General features: G+C 39.9%; 1 protein-coding gene across 1 annotated transcript; it reads left to right on the top strand.

Annotated features, from left to right (window-relative positions):
• The first annotated feature begins 1421 nt into the window (after positions 1 to 1421).
• LOC115428938 (tropomyosin alpha-3 chain) lies at positions 1422 to 18035 on the top strand. The gene is made up of 10 exons (XM_030148204.1): positions 1422 to 1654; positions 5322 to 5447; positions 8651 to 8784; positions 9278 to 9395; positions 12402 to 12472; positions 12674 to 12749; positions 12926 to 12988; positions 13565 to 13634; positions 15965 to 16043; positions 17698 to 18035. The coding sequence occupies exons 1-10, from the start codon at positions 1541 to 1543 to the stop codon at positions 17699 to 17701; spliced, it is 855 nt and encodes a 284-aa protein (XP_030004064.1). The 5' UTR covers positions 1422 to 1540; the 3' UTR covers positions 17702 to 18035.

Consider the following 18035-nt stretch of genomic DNA (forward strand, 5'->3'; position numbering starts at 1 on the left):
AAATTTACCACTGGCGCCCTGTGCTCTTCACAGATGAAAGCAGGTTCACAGTGAGCACATGTGACAGACGTGACAGAGTCTGGAGACGCCGTGGAGAACATTCTACTGCCCGCAACATCCTCCAGCATGACCGGTTTGGCAGTGGGTCAGTAATGGTGTGGGGGGGCATTTCTTTGGGGGGCCGCACAGCCCTCCATGTGCTCGCCAGAGGTAGCCTGACTGCCATTAGGTACCCAGATGAGATCCTCAGACCCACTGTGAGACCATATGCTGGTGTGGTTGGCCCTGGGTTCCTCCTAATGCAAGACCATGCTAGACCTCATGTGGCTGGAGTGTGTCAGCAGTTCCTGCAAGACGAAGGCATTGATGCTCTGGACTGGCCCGCCCGTTCCCCAGACCTGAATCCAACTGAACACATCTGGGACATCATGTCTCGCTCCATCCACCAATGCCACGTTGCACCACAGACTGTCCAGGAGTTGGCGGATGCTTTAGTCCAGGTCTGGGAGGAGATCCCTCAGGAGACCATCTACCACCTCATCAGGAGCATGCCCAGGCGTTGTAGGGAGGTCCTACAGGCACGTGGAGGCCACACACACTACTGAGCCTCATTCTGACTTGTTTTAAGGACATTACATCCCAGTTGGATCAGCCTGTGGTGAGTTTTTCCACTTTAATTTTGAGTGTGACTCCAAATCCAGACCTCCATGGGTTAATAACTTTGATTTCCATTGATAATTTTTGTGAGATTTTGTTGTCAGCACATTCAACTATGTAAAGAACAAAGTATTTAATAAGAATATTTCATTCATTCAGATCTAGGATGTGTTATTTTAGTGTTCCCTTTATTTTTTTGAGCAGTGTAGTTAAAATTGCAGTTGTTACCTCCGCCAAGGAGGTTATGTTTTTGCTGGTGTTGGTTTCTGTTTGTCTGTCCGTGTGCAGGATAATTCAAAAAGTTATGGACGGATTTGGATGAAAATTTCAGGAAATGTTGATACTGGCACAAGGAAGAAATGATAAAATTTTGATGGTGATCGGGGGTGGGGGGGGTGGGGGCACTGATCTGCCTTGGCGGAGGTCTGCGCTCTCCAAGTGCTTTTCTAGTTTTTCTTAATACATTTCAGTTTTTTCATGGTTGTTCATGTTATTCACATTTTTAAAAGGACAGTTTATAGGTGTAAACGTTTCCATAATGTAATTTTACTTTTTTCACTATAAAACACATTGAAATGTTTGGAGTTGGCATTATTTCTATATTATTATGTTATTATTTTACTGGTTCGGCCCATTTCAGACCAAATTTAGCTTTAATATGGCCCCTGAACTAAACTGAGTTTGCCAGCCCTGCCCTAGAGTATGAACAGACAGATTGTTTAGGGAGTGTCTTCTGGCTGTCATATAAATGCTCTCCCTGTGTCTCAGTCAGAGTTTGGTGACTCCACTTGCTTACGAGGCTCCCAGCTCATCCTCCTCTGACCGCTGCTTTTCAGATTTTCACCTGTTGTGCTCATAAGAAAACTATTAAACCTCAGCAAAAATGGAGGCAATCAAGAAGAAGATGCTTATGCTGAAGTTGGACAAGGAGAATGCACTGGACCAGGCTGAACAAGCTGAAGCAGATAAAAAAGCAGCTGAAGAGAGAAGCAAACAGGTGAGTTAAGAACCCATGAAACAGCTTTAAACAAACAAACAGGAAAAAACAGGGGATTCAGACTGAAAAAGGACTCACTGTCTGACACCTGGAGAGGGGTGTGTGTGTGTGTGTGTGTGTGTGTGTGTGTGTGTGTGTGTGTGCGTGTGTGTGTGTGTGTGTGTGTGTGTGTGAGGGTGTGTATGTGTGTAACAGTTTTTTTACTAGCTGCTTAACTAACTGAACCTCAAAGCACATTAATGTAACATGAAAACATTCTAACTTCAAATAAAATAAACAGTGTAGAAATAATATACTGACTCACATTGATTCATACAAAAGAAGTCTTATGAATTATCTGTATTAGTGAGGGGATGTATTTACTGACAGTCCCAGAGTACAGTTAGTGTAGACACAAAGACACATGTGTCTGTAACATCCATCAACTGGTTAATCAGTATTCCTGGCCCAAAGGCACGTGGGAGATCAGTTATACAGATACAAGTTCAACTTCATTTAGTCAGACTAAGGAACCGTATGGTCTGATGACAGTGGTGGATGTGAATATGAAGATGAATGGAATGAGCTAAGTGGTCCACTCGGACCCTTTCAGTAGAGTTCCAGTCCATATTACACACCAGGGTACTGGGATGTCAGCACAACATCAGTGTCCACCCAGTGAATGTGGACTGGCTCTGGGGTGGGGGTGGGGTGGGGTGGGGGGTGTTTCAGAAGAGGTGGTTTATGTGAGCCCAGTCACAAAAGGCTTTAGTCCGATCCCTGTACCCCCTCTCCTATCCAGTCCTCATACATACCACAACAGCAGTGTCATTGTGTATTTCTGGGTGACTGGACTCACACAGTATATACCACTTTCAAAAGCTCACATTTAATTTACAGCTTTGGCAAATCACCTACTGAAAAACATTTTTTCTTTTTATGTATAATGTTCTATTATTTAAAAAAAAAAACATAGAGATAACTTTAATTTTTTTTTTTAAAAATTCACACCAGTACTCCTTAAAGAATAGCATTTCTTACAACCTGAACCTAACCCTATAAATAATGTCCAACAATCTTTAAATTTTGAGAAATATATTTCTATCTTAGCTGGATCAGGGGCAGTTTCTCCACTAAATCCAGACCAGTAACTCTGTTATGGACCAAGCTGATCGCTCTTTGCCCCAGGCCTCTAGGTTAGGATGACCATGTTTTGATTTCCAAAAAAGAGGACTCTCAGCTCCACCTCAAGATGCTTACATGATCACATCCTATGTAAGTATCATAGTATTCTGTGCAAAACGCCTATAAACCCAGAGAAAATGTTTCTGTGAAACAGGCAGCTTGAAATTCTTTTATTATTGTAGCTGTAGAAGTGTCATAGAAGCTGCTGTGTGTATGTGTTTGTGTCCTTTTTTTAGGACTATTTCTGCTGGCAAGATCTGGCAAGATCAGGTTTTGCAGTGAAACAGAGACAGTAAACAATCTGTCCTATTTAGTCAGATTTAGATGTATTTCCCCCATCCTTGAATCTGTTGGGTGGGGTTTTCTTTCTTGTCAAACTCCTTAACATATTCAGAATGAAAGGAAAAAAAAAAACAAGGCGTAAGAACATTTTTAAAAAACACAGCAGAAAAACACAGAAAAAATACAGCAAAACTGTAAAAATAAAGGCAAATCACAGCAACACAGCAAACAGCAGTAAGAGCAAAACACAACAAAGAAAACAGTGTAAAACAAAGGCCAAACTGTCTGATCCTGTAGTCAGTCTGTGGACAGGTGTGTCTGTAGACAGGTGTGTCTGTGGACAGGTGTGTCTGTGGACAGGTGTGTCTGTGGGCAGGTGTGTCTGTGGACAGGTCTGTCTGTGGACAGGTGTGTCTGTAGACAGGTCTGTCTGTGGACAGGTGTGTCTGTGGACAGGTGTGTCTGTAGACAGGTCTGTCTGTGGACAGGTGTGTCTGTGGACAGGTGTGTCTGTGGACAGATGTGTCTGGAGACAGATGTGTCTGTAGACAGGTGTGTCTGTGGACAGGTGTGTCTGGAGACAGGTGTGTCTGTGGGCAGGTCTGTCTGTGGACAGGTGTGTCTGTGGGCAGGTCTGTCTGTGGACAGGTGTGTCTGTGGACAGGTGTGTCTGTGGGCAGGTCTGTCTGTGGACAGGTGTGTCTGTGGACAGGTGTGTCTGTGGACAGGTGTGTCTGTGGGCAGGTCTGTCTGTGGACAGGTGTGTCTGTGGACAGGTGTGTCTGTAGACAGGTGTGTCTGTGGACAGGTGTGTCTGTGGACAGGTGTGTCTGTAGACAGATGTGTCTGTGGACAGGTGTGTCTGTGGACAGGTCTGTCTGTGGACAGGTGTGTCTGTGGACAGGTCTGTCTGTGGACAGGTGTGTCTGTAGACAGGTGTGTCTGTGGACAGGTGTGTCTGGAGACAGGTGTGTCTGTGGACAGGTGTGTCTGTGGACAGGTGTGTCTGTAGACAGATGTGTCTGTGGACAGGTGTGTCTGTGGACAGGTGTGTCTGTGGACAGGTCTGTCTGTGGACAGGTCTGTCTGTGGGCAGGTGTGTCTGTGGGCAGGTGTGTCTGGAGACAGGTGTGTCTGTGGACAGGTGTGTCTGTGGACAGGTGTGTCTGTAGACAGGTGTGTCTGTGGACAGGTGTGTCTGTGGACAGGTGTGTCTGTAGACAGGTGTGTCTGTGGACAGGTGTGTCTGTGGACAGGTGTGTCTGTAGACAGGTGTGTCTGGACAGGTGTGTCTGTAGACAGGTGTGTCTGTGGACAGGTGTGTCTGTGGACAGGTGTGTCTGTGGACAGGTGTGTCCATCCCCACATCCACAGGCTGCTGTGGGTCAGTACCCATCCCTACAGTAATGTCCTGTATATGAGTGGAAAGTGCAAAGTCTTTTCTTCCAGTGGGATTTGGAACTTTTCTAACTGCACAAACAGTGACAGAGTTACAGTCATTGAAACTGTGCTGATACTTCTGGTTTTAAAGAGTTTGTCCAGTGAAGAACTATGAAAACCTCTAACTGATAAAAACCGCCCACACAGGACATGAAAGAGCTCCAGGTGGTCCTTCCAGACGAATCAAAGGAAAAGAACGAGGAAGACCCAGACTCTGGAGTCTGTGTCAGAGGAAACTGGAGTCTCTGTTCAGGTCTCTGGGTAGCACCAGACCCGATATGGGCCTAGAAAGACAAGACTGTGAAAGAACCCATGTTAAGCTTCTGCTGACAGATGCAAAATCTGTTGAAAGGAGTCAAAATTGTGGAAATATGTAAATGCAAATGTACATAAATCTAGGTGCTTTATCAGGTCACTCAGGAGGCCTCTAGGTGGTCTGGAGCCCTATATGAGCCTGAGAAGACCGGGTTAGTTCAGGCCCCAGGTGTACCTCTGACCACTTCCACGTAGTTGAATCAGAATGAACATTTCTGCATCGAACTTATCCACTTGAATTCCCGACAGGACAGTGTCTGCAGGGAATGTTCAGACTTCTGCAACAGCAGTGGTCAAAGCTTGAACAGCAGCTCCAAATCTCATTATTAGGACCTTTTTTTTTATCTCAGCAAAACTAACCCCTAATAACAAAAATGACTATTGACTGACTGCTTGGTAAATGTATTATAATCTACGATGTGATTGGAGGTCGGCTAATGTTGTATTTGATGATCCATACTTGCAGCATGAAGACGAGCTTCTGCAAATGCAAAAGAAACTGAAGGGGACGGAGGATGAGCTGGATAAATACTCTGAGGCTCTGAAGGACGCTCAGGAGAAGCTGGAGGTGGCTGATAAGAAGGCTGCCGATGTGAGTAATACCTCCGATTATGTAATACTCACTTTTTTTCCACTTTTATTATTTCTTCATTTACAGTTGTTGCAATGCATTGTATATGTTTGACCAGTTTTCAAACATGAGAGGACACTGTTGTACTTCAACATATGTCCACTGATAGAAATCTAGATATACTTTAATTCACATCAGGTAAATGAAAAATGAATGAATGAATCCTTAGTCAAGCTACAACTGCAGTTTAATTGTTCTGTTGTCTTTACCCCGGTTCATATGCTGAAATTATGTCTCCTCCACTACAATCAGTGGCAGTGTGCACTCTTACCTTACCTACACCACCACAGACACAACAATAGTCAAGAGCGAGTTAAGAGGTTTGCGACCCAGAGGTAAACTGGAGCCTCATTGGACAATGATGCCAGTTTGTACACAGTGGACTTTTTGTCCACTCTACTTTTTGTGCAGATAAGATTCATGCGGCTCGACTTCGAGGCCAGGATTTGGGTCAGAGCTCTAGTGCATGAACAGACTGACTGGTCTGTTAACATGCAGGAGTAGACTGAATTTTGATCGCATTATCCGGGTGTGTTAGTCCGACTGATAAAACTTGTATTTCAGTCAAAATAACATGTTTACATATACTTTTAAAATGTTAATCTGACTATACCAATAATTTGTTTTATTTAATTAATGTATTGATTATCTCAGATACCCTTTGAGAACAGAATTCAGTGACTGTGGAAGTGACCGTGTTACCCATCACTGAGGAAACCACCCCTGATTTGGCGACTGGGTGGGCATTATTGACAAGCTCTGGAGGCTGGATTTGTAATATATTCACCAACTAATCATTCCAACTTATCATTCATTTTGTTCTTCGTAATATTTCCCATGAAAATTTCTGTCAAAAAAGGCTTGTATCTCCATCTTTTAGCCTTGAGCTTAGCACCAGCTTTGTATCCACGGTGACTCAGTGCTATGTTGCAGTGCCAGGAGGTCCTCCCTTTTTTTTTTGTACTTCTTGGTTTTCTCCGTAGATTTTACAGAGAAAATGGTAAATTTTGATAAGCTTTCATTATATAAGTGATGAGCTTATTGTATATATTGTGAAGAAAAAGTACTGTTTTGCAGATGTGACGGACTGGAGAATGACTAAAAACATTAAACATGCTTGACTGTTAAATATATCTTAAGCTCATGGATGATGCAGATTTATCTGATTGGTTACCTCACACAGATTTGGCCATGGTTGGTCATTGGTAACTACCAAAATCATGTTTGTCTGTAGAAGGTCTTTGATCAAAATTATATTTTTAATGCTAAAATATAATTATTATTGTTGTCCATTTTCAAATGTACTGTTTTACAAAAACTGAAAAATAATAAAGCACATTTTTTCTTGATTATAATGTCAAAGTATAGTATAGTATAGTACTGCATTATCACAACAGAAAAAGTGTCATGATTTATTAATTTGTGACTTCTCACAGCAGTCAACAGCAGCTCAGTTTGAAATGAAATAGCAAATGGTAAATAATGAAAAGTAAACGGTATAGTAACTGAACTTATACTAACTTATCCAAACAACAGAAGGTGTATGTTCTCATACTAGCAGCCTGGGGTAGGAGCTCCGTTGGTCTGATTAAAGCCGTTATTGTAAACCGGCTCTGTCAGATTCCCGGTGTCTGCCTTGCATTCCATTCTCCCCATGCCCTCCACAGATTCCTCACAGCTGTTGTGGGGATTCAAAGCCTTATTTTGACTCTGATGTCAACCTTACTTAACAATGATCCAGATCCATTCTAGGGACATTATCCATGACATTTAGGCCACCAACGAGAACGACGAATGATGGTCATACTCAGTCTGTTTGTCTCCTCATGGTCCTTCCCTGTTACTGATCTCCATATCCATCCACTTTATGTCTATGATCTAATCCTGAGTCACTGCTGAAGAACTTACTTCAGTCTTTAGGAGTCTACATATAGAAAGTACAGCTGTCTGCCAACAGCTGTTTTGCCAACAAAGAATCACTTGTCTAAAAAACCAAATGGGAGAACAAAAAAATAACCTATGCTCACAAAATGCATTCAGTCAGATGTTTGAGGATTCCTCTGTTTATTACTCATAGATATGATTAGAGTGCTTCTGAAAAATATATCCATGTCATTCATGTCATCTTAAGACTGATAGATGTAGACGGGACTGAAATGTGGCACTGCCACATTTGTAATGCACTTCTCATTCTTAGGCCATGTCCACACAAAACTGCATCTTTTCCTGTCCAATCTTTTTCTTTGTCGTTTTAAAAAAAGTGCTCTTTAAACCCGGAGTTGTTTCAGAAAATATCTGCGTCCACACAAAACTACTGAAACCACTGAAAACAATGTAGTACAAATGCCAGGCCTATATGAGGCATTGTAATGCTCTTGCAAAAAACGGAGAAAAAGAGGTGGCGCATGCACATAATCCAGATGATCCACATGATCCAGTATTTCCTTCCCTGGGGAGGTGTTCTGGGCACGTCCCACCAGGAGGAGACCTCGGGGAAGACCTAGGACATGTTGCAGAGACTATGTCTGTGAGCTGGTCTGGGAACACCTCAGGGTCCACCCAGAAGAGCTGGAGGAGGAGTCTGGGGAGAGGGAAGTCTGGGCATCCCTGCTTAGACTGTTGCCCCCGCGACCTGTGAAAAAGAAGTACCAATATACAAAATAACAAAAAATACCTGCTAAAACGTAAAGAGCGCTGGGTCATTTTGTGTTCAGTGTGCAGGTTCAGTGCCAGCCTATCTGGATGCTGTTTGTCTGTCCTTCCACATTCTTCAGCATCCTCCCACCATCCAAAGACATGCAACACAACAGGCTGATTGGTCATTTCAGTTAGGTATGAATGAGAGTGAATGGTGGTTGGTCTGTATTTGTCAACCCTTGGATGAACTGGTGACACATCCAGGGTGGACCCTGCCCTCATCTGGTAGTTGTTCCAGCAGTAGTTTAAGGGTAAAATTTACTCCAGGATAATTTGTTGTTCATCAACTCTACTGTTTCTACAGACAGAAGTGCACACTGTTTAACAAGTGTGTTCCATAGGGACATGAGAATAAATAAGTATTAGCTTTTAAAGAAGAGGTATGTGGAAAAATATCCTGTAGACATGTAGAGCCTTTGGCAAAATTTCAGTTTGTCTGAAAGAGTGTGCATTTGTGTTGAATCTAGGCTGAAGCAGAGGTGGCTTCCCTGAACAGACGAATCCAACTGGTGGAAGAAGAGTTGGACCGAGCTCAGGAGAGACTTGCCACGGCCCTGCAGAAGCTGGAGGAAGCTGAAAAGGCTGCTGATGAGAGCGAGAGGTCACTCACTGTACTAATGTGGTATTCTGTAACTACTTTTGTCATGTTGGAGAAGGGAAAATGTATAACGTCTATACGGTGATGAAAGGCTATGGAAGCCTATGCACCAGTTCTCCTTAATGCTAATCACTCAAACATGTCTGCTGGAGCCTTGTAGGTAAAGCACAGCCTGTGATTTTTCCACAGTGATTGCCCAATTTTGAAGAACTTAGGGTTGGAGCGGTAACCAATGAAAATTATAAGGCTGTAGCCATGGAATCAAGATTAGGGGTTTAATACAGTTAGATAACAAAAATAAAACAGGCTGCAATTTACACCAAGTGAGGTGAAAAATGTGCAAGGAGCTGCAGTCCTGATAATAAAGTATTCAGATTCTGATTAGATGTTTGATGATCATTTTACACTAAGTTTTCCAGATTATAATATTTTGTATTAATATTTTTAAAATCCAGGGGGAAAACTGTGTCAATGCGGCCTGTTTATTTGTATGCAGAGGTATGAAGGTGATTGAGAACAGAGCTCTGAAGGATGAGGAGAAGATGGAGCTCCAGGAAATTCAGCTCAAGGAAGCCAAACATATCGCAGAGGAGGCCGACCGCAAGTATGAGGAGGTGAGGATTCTGATGTCTTTAACCATACATTTATTCACAGATACTGAACTCATGCCATTCCATTTCTTGGATAAGTAATTCTTAGTTGTTCAAATCTTCAGGAGAAGAGAATGGGACTTTAACATTTGAAACATTTTGTAGTTATTGTAGCTGCTTTTTGGGGGAATATATTCATGTATAATATAGCTGGTATTTTGGCTAATAGTCTGTCATATATTATGGTCTGGTAAGTAATAGTCCGGTATATAATACAGTCTGATATATAATATAGTTTAGTGCACAGGTGTCAAACATGTGGCCTGCAGGCCAAAACCGGCCCACCAAAGGGTCCAATCTGGCCCGTGGGATGAATTTGTGAAATGCAAAAATTACACGGTAGATATTGAAAATCAATGGAGTCAACACAGTTTTAAATCAGGTTCCACATACAGGCCAATTCAACCTAAAGTGGGTCAGAAACAGTAAAATTGTCTCATAATAACCTATAAATAATGAAAATGTCAAATCTTCTCTTTTTTAAGTGTAAAAAAAGTAAAATTACAAGAAAATGTTTACATTTACAAACTATCCTTCTACAAAAAATGGGAAAAACCCAAACAAATATGAACAACCTGAAATGTCTTTAAAGAAGCAAATGTCATTTTAACAATATTCTGCTCATTACTAAATGTTTTGTGTGTTTGTAATTGTAATGTAAATTGTAATGTACATGTGTAAATGATAAACTGAGGCAGAATATTGTTAAAATTGCAATTCTTAAGTTGCACTTCTTCCCGCCCCTTTTCAGGTAAATGTAAATGGGAGTATTGTGCTGTTCTTCTGTCTAAGATTTTTATGATTCTTGATATTTGTATTATTATGTAAGTTTTGCTAGTTTGCATATATGTTAAATTTCATTGCATGTTCTGAACAAATCGATAAATCAAAAAAAAAAAAAAAAAGACATTTCAGATTGTTCATGTCATTCATATTTGTAAGGAAACTTTGTTGATGTAAATATTTTCGTAATGTAATTTTACTTTTTTCACTGTTATTATTTTACTGGTCCAACCCACTTGAGATCATTTTGGGCTGAATGTGGAACTGAACTAAAATGAGTTTGACAGCCCTTGTCTAGTGTATAATAGTCTGTCATATATTATAGTCTGGTAAATAATAGACCGGTTTAAAATATAGTCTAATATATAATAGTCTGGTATATAATTTAGCCTGGAATATAATAGTTTGGTATATAATATGGTTTGATATATAATACAGTCTGGAATATGATAGTCTGGTATATAAGTTAGTCTGGTATATGGTAGTTTAGTACAGGGCTGTCAAACTCATTTTAGTTCAGTTCCACATTCAGCTAAATTTGATCTGCAGTGGGCCGAACCAGTAAAATAATAACAGAATAATATATAAACAATGTCAACTCTAAACTTCCAAACTCAATGTTTTACAGTGAAAAAAGTAAAATTACATGATGAAAATGTTTCCATCTACAAACTGTCCTTTCAAACAATGTGAATAACATGAACAAACTGAAAAAAATTGTAATTTTAACAATATTATGCTTTAGTTTATCATTTCCACGTGTACATTATAACTTCCAGATCACAATGGCTCCACAAATACTCAACATATTTAGTAAAAGGTGGAATATTATTAAAATTGCTCTTCTCTTAAGACATTTCAGGTTGTATTTACATTAACAAAGAGAAAAATTGGAGTTGTGAGTATTTATAGGTTATTATGAGATTAAATTGGTCTGAATGTGGAACCTGAACTAAAAGGATTGTTAATATCATAGTGTAATTTTTGCATTTCACAAATTCCTGTCAGGGGCCGGACTGGACCCTTTGGCGGGCTGGATTTGGCCCCTGGGCCGCATGTTTGACACCTGTGGACTAGTGTATAATCCAGTCTGGTATAAAATATAGACTTGTATATAATACCCTGATATATAATACTAGTGCACTGACCCTTGGGGATCCACAGGTTCTAGATGTGGTAGTTTTTCTGCTGTTGTGTATTCATACATGCTGTACTTGCATTTGTCCAGCAGTCACCGCCAAAGCGCTCTGGCCATAGTAACATGATTGTAAGGCTAATGTACTCCAAAATTACTAATATCTCCCAAAATTTTGGTCCTATCAACTTGCCGTTTTCACTAGTCTGTTCCTTGAACAAAAATACATAAGTATGACAAACTTTAGCAGTCAGCTCTTTACGGATTTAGTGTGAAACCATGGACACACCCACGCAGAGGTGACTTTATAATATAGATAGTCTGGTATATAATACCCTAATATTTATTTTTCATAAATATATTTATTGTCATTTTCGTTGTTTTATAAGAACAAGCAAAAACATTGCACTGCCAGTGCAACAAAACATACTTGACAGACACAACTTAATTGACTAAACAGATAAGTCCTTTTAAAACTGTGAAAAAGGGGTCCAGATCTTCTAAAAGTCTTGGATCTTTCTTTTATCCAGGTCCATCTGCTTTTTCAGTGCCAGGTTAGAAGACATTTCTTTAATCCATTGGTTCGCTGTGGGTCCTTGAATACAGGGGTTGGACAAAATAATGGAAACACCTTCTATGATGCCACAATGTTAGGTGTTTCCATTATTTTGTCCAACCCTTGTATCTTTCCATTTCAAAGAAATAACTCGTTTGGCTTGTAATAAACAAAAATTTAAAAGTTTCCTTTTTCCTCCAGTTACTTGAAACTGTTTAGGGAAAATGTGCAAAATACAACATTCTGGATCCACAGGAATAACACATTCTGTAAATCTATAAATTAAATTAAGGGTCTCTTTCCCAAAAATTCTGAAGTTTCTCGCAGGTCCACATACAATGAAACAAAGGGACTGTTTCCTTATTACATTTAGAACAAATGTCAGGAATGTTAGGATTAAAACAATACCCTAATATATAATATAGTCCGATATACGTATAATACGGTGTGGTATATACAGCACATGTTCTGTATGAATGCTTGTTTTTTTTTCCAGGTGGCTCGTAAACTGGTGATTGTGGAAGGGGAGTTGGAACGTACAGAGGAGAGAGCTGAACTGGCTGAAGCGTCAGTATCTTGTCGTATTTTTGCTGCTTTATTTATTGCATTGTTGGGGAAACCCTCCTTTCTAACCGTAGGACATGTTGTAATTCAGCTGAACTGAGATTAGACTGCTGTATGTTATGTTGACCCTGTTCTCAGGCTTCAAATCGTTAAAAATCTAACCATTGGTTTTCTTTGTTTCAACTGTTTTTCTCTTCACATCAGTAAATGTGCTGAGCTGGAGGAGGAGCTTAAGAATGTTACCAATAACCTGAAGTCTCTTGAGGCCCAAGCAGAGAAGGTACGCTGTTTTCAGTCAGAAAAGGCCTCATTAAAGACCAAATGAAATGGTCAGTTTGTTTGAATGTCCTCGAGTTCATATGTTTATGTACCATTTAAGGTAGAAATGTCTAAATGTATTTCACTTTTAATGCTTTTGCAGTTTCAGCATTTGATTCTTCTCGTTTTTCACCACAGTATTCTCAAAAGGAGGACAAGTATGAGGAGGAGATTAAAATCCTGACTGACAAGCTCAAAGAGGTAATCCATGTTTAAGACACTTTCATACCTGACGGTTCAGTTGGATCTAAACCAGAGGCTCAGGTGTCAAACCTCTGTGTATCCTCTCGTGTGTATCCGTCTACTGTGACGATGGCAGGGTAGATTAACCTGCTCCAAAACGGTGCTCCGGGAGTTTCCTCATCTCCTCCTCCATCTGAATGCTGATGCTCCTGAACATGAAGATAGTCTTCAGAGGCTTCACCTGTTGGAGGAACACCTGCTCCTACAGCAGATTTACACTCATATTTACAGACTCAAATTCTCATGAGCCGTGGCTCATAAAGCAAATTTCTTGTACTACGGTGCACTCGTACTGACAGGATCCACTGTAAAAACTCCAATATGAACTGAGTTCATGTTTGTTTGTTTGTCTGTCTGCCTGTTTGTTTTTGTTTTTCTGTCTGTTTGTGTGTTTGTTTGTCTGTCTGTTTGTGTGTTTGTTTTTCTGTCTGTCTGTTTGTTTGTTTGTTTGTTTGCTTGTTTGTTTGTTTGCTTGTTTGTTTGTTTGTTTGTTTGTTTGTTTGCTGACTGTAAATGCTGATTTATGGTTTTCAGGCAGAGACTCGTGCTGAGTTTGCTGAGAGGTCTGTGGCCAAGCTAGAGAAGACTATTGATGACCTGGAAGGTACAGTAGGCCTTTAATCTGTGCACTGTTTGGTCCCTTTTAGTGACTGCTAACTGCCACAAGACAAGCTGTTTGGAATACAAACATTTTATTAATTGTTGTTTTTTTGGGTTTTGGGTTTTTTTTCATCTTTAATACATCATGTTACAACTCATTTTACTGAAATGTCCATTATGACTTTGGCCAGATCTATTAAAGGTTTGCGTGTATTAAAACGTGCAAACTCATTGCACACGCAAAAAAATGTACAATCTGACTTACTAACAGTGACACTAAGGGTTGCGTCTTTCAAAGGTGCAAAATAGCGCATCTGCATCCAGTTAGTACATTTGACACAATGAATATGAAATATGAGGCGTTTACATACAGTTGTGCGTGTGCTGGGAGGAGAAAATGTAAATATATTAATTTAGCACACGCAAAGTGATTTATCAAACCTGAAAGCAATTTTACTGATAGAAACTGCGTCTATATTTAACACGTCTGAAAAGGAGGAGCAGACAGTCTGGATGTGGAATTGCGCACACATGGCAGTGGTTAGGAGACAAAGAAATGATGAAAGGACATGCAGAGAATGCATTTTAACCCTCGTGTGAACATTTTTGGAGTGACAGAAGAAAAAATAACTGAGACATATGCCCCCCCCCCCCCCACACACACACACACACACACACACACATACACACACACACAAACACATTTTATGGGACTCTTTTCCACTCCTGACAATTGTGATTAAAAATATGCACTGACATTAGGCTGCAGTGTGACAAAATTCTGTGCACCTGACAGTCATTCAGTCCAACTACACCAAATCACCTGCACACCGTGGTCACACCCCACACGTGAAATTCTAGACTGTGCACGCAAATTACTACACGCAAATTGGGATCTTAGTAGATCTGGCCCTTTATGTATTAATGGCCTGGAATGACATGGGTTTCTTAAACTAATATTACTAAATGTATGTGGGATTTTGCAGAATCATTTACACTCATGCTCTGTTTGTGGTTGTGTCAGAGTCTCCAAACTCCAAGACAGAGAATTCACACATGGCACCGCAGCAGTAGTTTGGATGTCATTAACGCTGTGTGTTTTTCTGCTGCCACACTCCAGTACAACTGGATAAAATGTTGTTTGGAAGCACGTAGCTTGCATTTTGGCCACTGCCATGTAGGCTTTTCAGAGCTGGTAGTGACCATATTTAGACAAAAGGGGTCAGAATCATTTTCTAGTGGTCATGGGTAAGTTAATGCTAAATGCTGGGATACTAACTTAGTAAAATGATCAAATTCATCAACCTCATCATTAGCAGATAACCTGGAGTCCAATAACCTAGTCCTTTTATAATGCTGTTTGTGCAGCAAAGACGCTCTGTTTTTGGTAGAATTTATGAATATTCCCTTGTTTCATGTCCATTCATGGCACATGGGCAAGATTAGATTAGATTTAGATTTAATTTATTGGTCCCCGTGGGGAAATTCGTCTTCACTGACTGAAAACATTACAGGAAAAAGACATTACATAACATACAAGAAAAAGATAACATAACATTACAAGAAAAAAAGACAGTAACATTATACAACACAGATGACAACAACAACAGTAGGGGCAGACATAACGAAATGTGATGCTATCGACTTGCCAGCACCATTTGCAGGGTGTTCCACCATTTACAGGTGCTTTGTCAATGATATCAGCAAGGTGTTTTTTAACTACCTGAGGTATACATGAAGGACACCTAAGTACCCGAAGAACTATTTAAACACAAACTTGAAGCTGACTCCTAGCTTTTGCACCTGTTGAATGGGGATCTGAACCATTGCACTGTAAACTCATACACAGTATTCATTCCATTTGTCTCTGCAGTCAAATGGCACATGGAAATATTCCATATTTGGTAGCAAGATGCCATTCCATTGCTGTTTCCCATCTAACATGTTATTTCTTTATATTTCTTGTATTAATTCAGTGGATAAAAAGAAAATTGCATTTACTTCTTATCAACACATCAACTTTTCCACTTCTCCTAAGACTGATATCACTGACAGAGTTGACGTTTTATTCATTTCAGCCAAGATATATTTTTGGCTAAGGAACATTTACAAGATTTTAAAAGTTTTTGTTACAGTATTTTCTTTACATAAGACGATTTGGGCCACTGGAAAAAATGAAAATTAAGGTCCAATATATTTTATTGGACCAATTATTATTCTGAAGAAGAAGTCAGAGTTCTGACTTTTTTTTTTTTTTCCCTCCCCAGTGGTCCTAATCCTCTTCCATATTCCTTCCATTGCACTAACCCTATTCTTTTGTCTGTGGACACGCAGATGAGCTTTATGCACAGAAACTCAAGTACAAAGCCATCAGTGAGGAACTGGACCATGCCCTAAATGACATGACCTCTATGTAAGTAATGGATGGTGTGATTACACTTATGTTTCTCTGCAGCCTTTTTGTTAGATGTTAATTAAGTTGATACAGATACAGACACAGATACAGACACAGATCATCTTCATTAATCCCCATACGGAAATTATGTTTCCATCAGCTCAAGAAATTAAAGCAAAATAAAATGTACTTAAAATTAAACTATGCTGCAGCTAAAATAAAGATAAAATATTTTAATAAGAATGTCTTCCTACATGATATGACATGTGTCATTACTCATTAAATATAACTAACTCATTAATGGATTTTGCTCTGACTGAGTACATAAGAGAGAAAAATGTACCCTGTTGTAGAGAAATTAGCCAAACAATTAAGTTTTATCAGGAACTCACTTGTAAATGGCACACACACACACACACACACACACACACACACAAAAGATAACTGTCAACCTTGTCTAATCAGAAGACATGTTTCTAGACTCAATGACAACACATGTAATAAAGGAATTAGAAATGAGAGAAAATGTCACAGATCAGATCCAGATGTTCACTGTAGTTAAAGTGCTGTGACAGGTTCAGTGTGGATCAGGTCAGCCTCCTACTTTCAAACAAGTAAAACCAAGGGTGTACGTCAGGAATATTAGGACAACAATATTTATTTGTAAAATTAAAGAATGGGTCTGTGTGGTCTGTTGTTAGAGGTTCTGTACTGATGCAGAAGATAAAATACTAAATACTTTCTACATGTTGAGATTTTCAAATTGTGTCAGATATTTTCCTCTTCCTGTCAATATTGTCATGTCTTTAATGATGATAGTCATCCAGGACAAAAAGACATGAAAACATAAATATGTTTACTGACAAAAATGTGAATTTATTTTGAGATAAAAATTAATAGAATCATTAATAAGTGCAAACCAGATCAGCTCGTGTTGAAACCACTGAGGAACATTCAGATTAAAGAACACTAATAAACCTAAGAGCAAGTGTTTCTAATGCTGCGTTCCAGGCCAGTTTTAAGCCTGTAAGTCACGACTTCAAACCACGACTCATGACTTTGTAACGTTCCAGGTAAGTCACACCAAACTGCCTGAGCGCAAGGAAATGTGGGAGTTAGATGTAAACAAACCAGCATGGTGGACCGTACGTTATGTTCATTTACAATCATTTCTATCGTTAAAGGTGTTTGTTCTTTACTTATTTGAGGGAAACAGAGGAGGAAAAACGGTGCATAAGGCAAGAGAAGCTGTTCTACCTTTGATGTTCTTTGTATATTTGGATTCATATTTGGTTTTAATTTATTCTGTCACTCATTGGACTGAAAACTAGCTAACACTAGAACAGCTGCTGATTCTGCAGAACATTTACAGATAAGTAATATCAGAGTAATACCTTGTTTTAATCAACAATCTGCATAAACACCACATCCATGGGGGGGTGCCATCGCCATGTGATGTCAGAACTCAGAACTGGGAGAACATGGATCTAGTACGGGTTCATGGGTGGGAAGTCACAGGTTTGACTGACATTCCAGTGCATTTTCACTGGCAGAAGGATGGAAAAACAGCAGTTATGGGTGGACTGGAACGCAGCATTACTCAACATTTGTGTTTTCTGCTTATTTCACACAGTGTGTATTTATGGTTGTATATTGTTTCTCATGTTTCCAGATAAATGTGGAGAGGTGGACCCATGCTTCCAGGTTGTGGTCCAGACCTGGACCTGTTCAGTATCTGTTCCTGGACTGATATGCTCTCATCCTGTACACCCCCACCCCACCCCCATTTCTCCATGTTGTCATTTCTTAGCTGATTTTTGCCTGTTGGAGAAGTCACTAGACATTAAAAGTTTTCTGGTTCGGATGGTTTTTGTCACCTTTCATCACTTTTTCAGTCAATGTTAAAGAAATGCATGAGTTAATGCATCTACTTAAGGAACTATTTTGGCCAAAAACTAACATTTTTGTGTAAATTTGCAATAAACTGAAAATCAGCAGTGACAAACAGAA

The sequence above is a fragment of the Sphaeramia orbicularis genome, chromosome 11 (assembly GCF_902148855.1).
Source record: "Sphaeramia orbicularis chromosome 11, fSphaOr1.1, whole genome shotgun sequence".
NCBI classification, from domain to species: Eukaryota; Metazoa; Chordata; class Actinopteri; order Kurtiformes; family Apogonidae; genus Sphaeramia; species Sphaeramia orbicularis.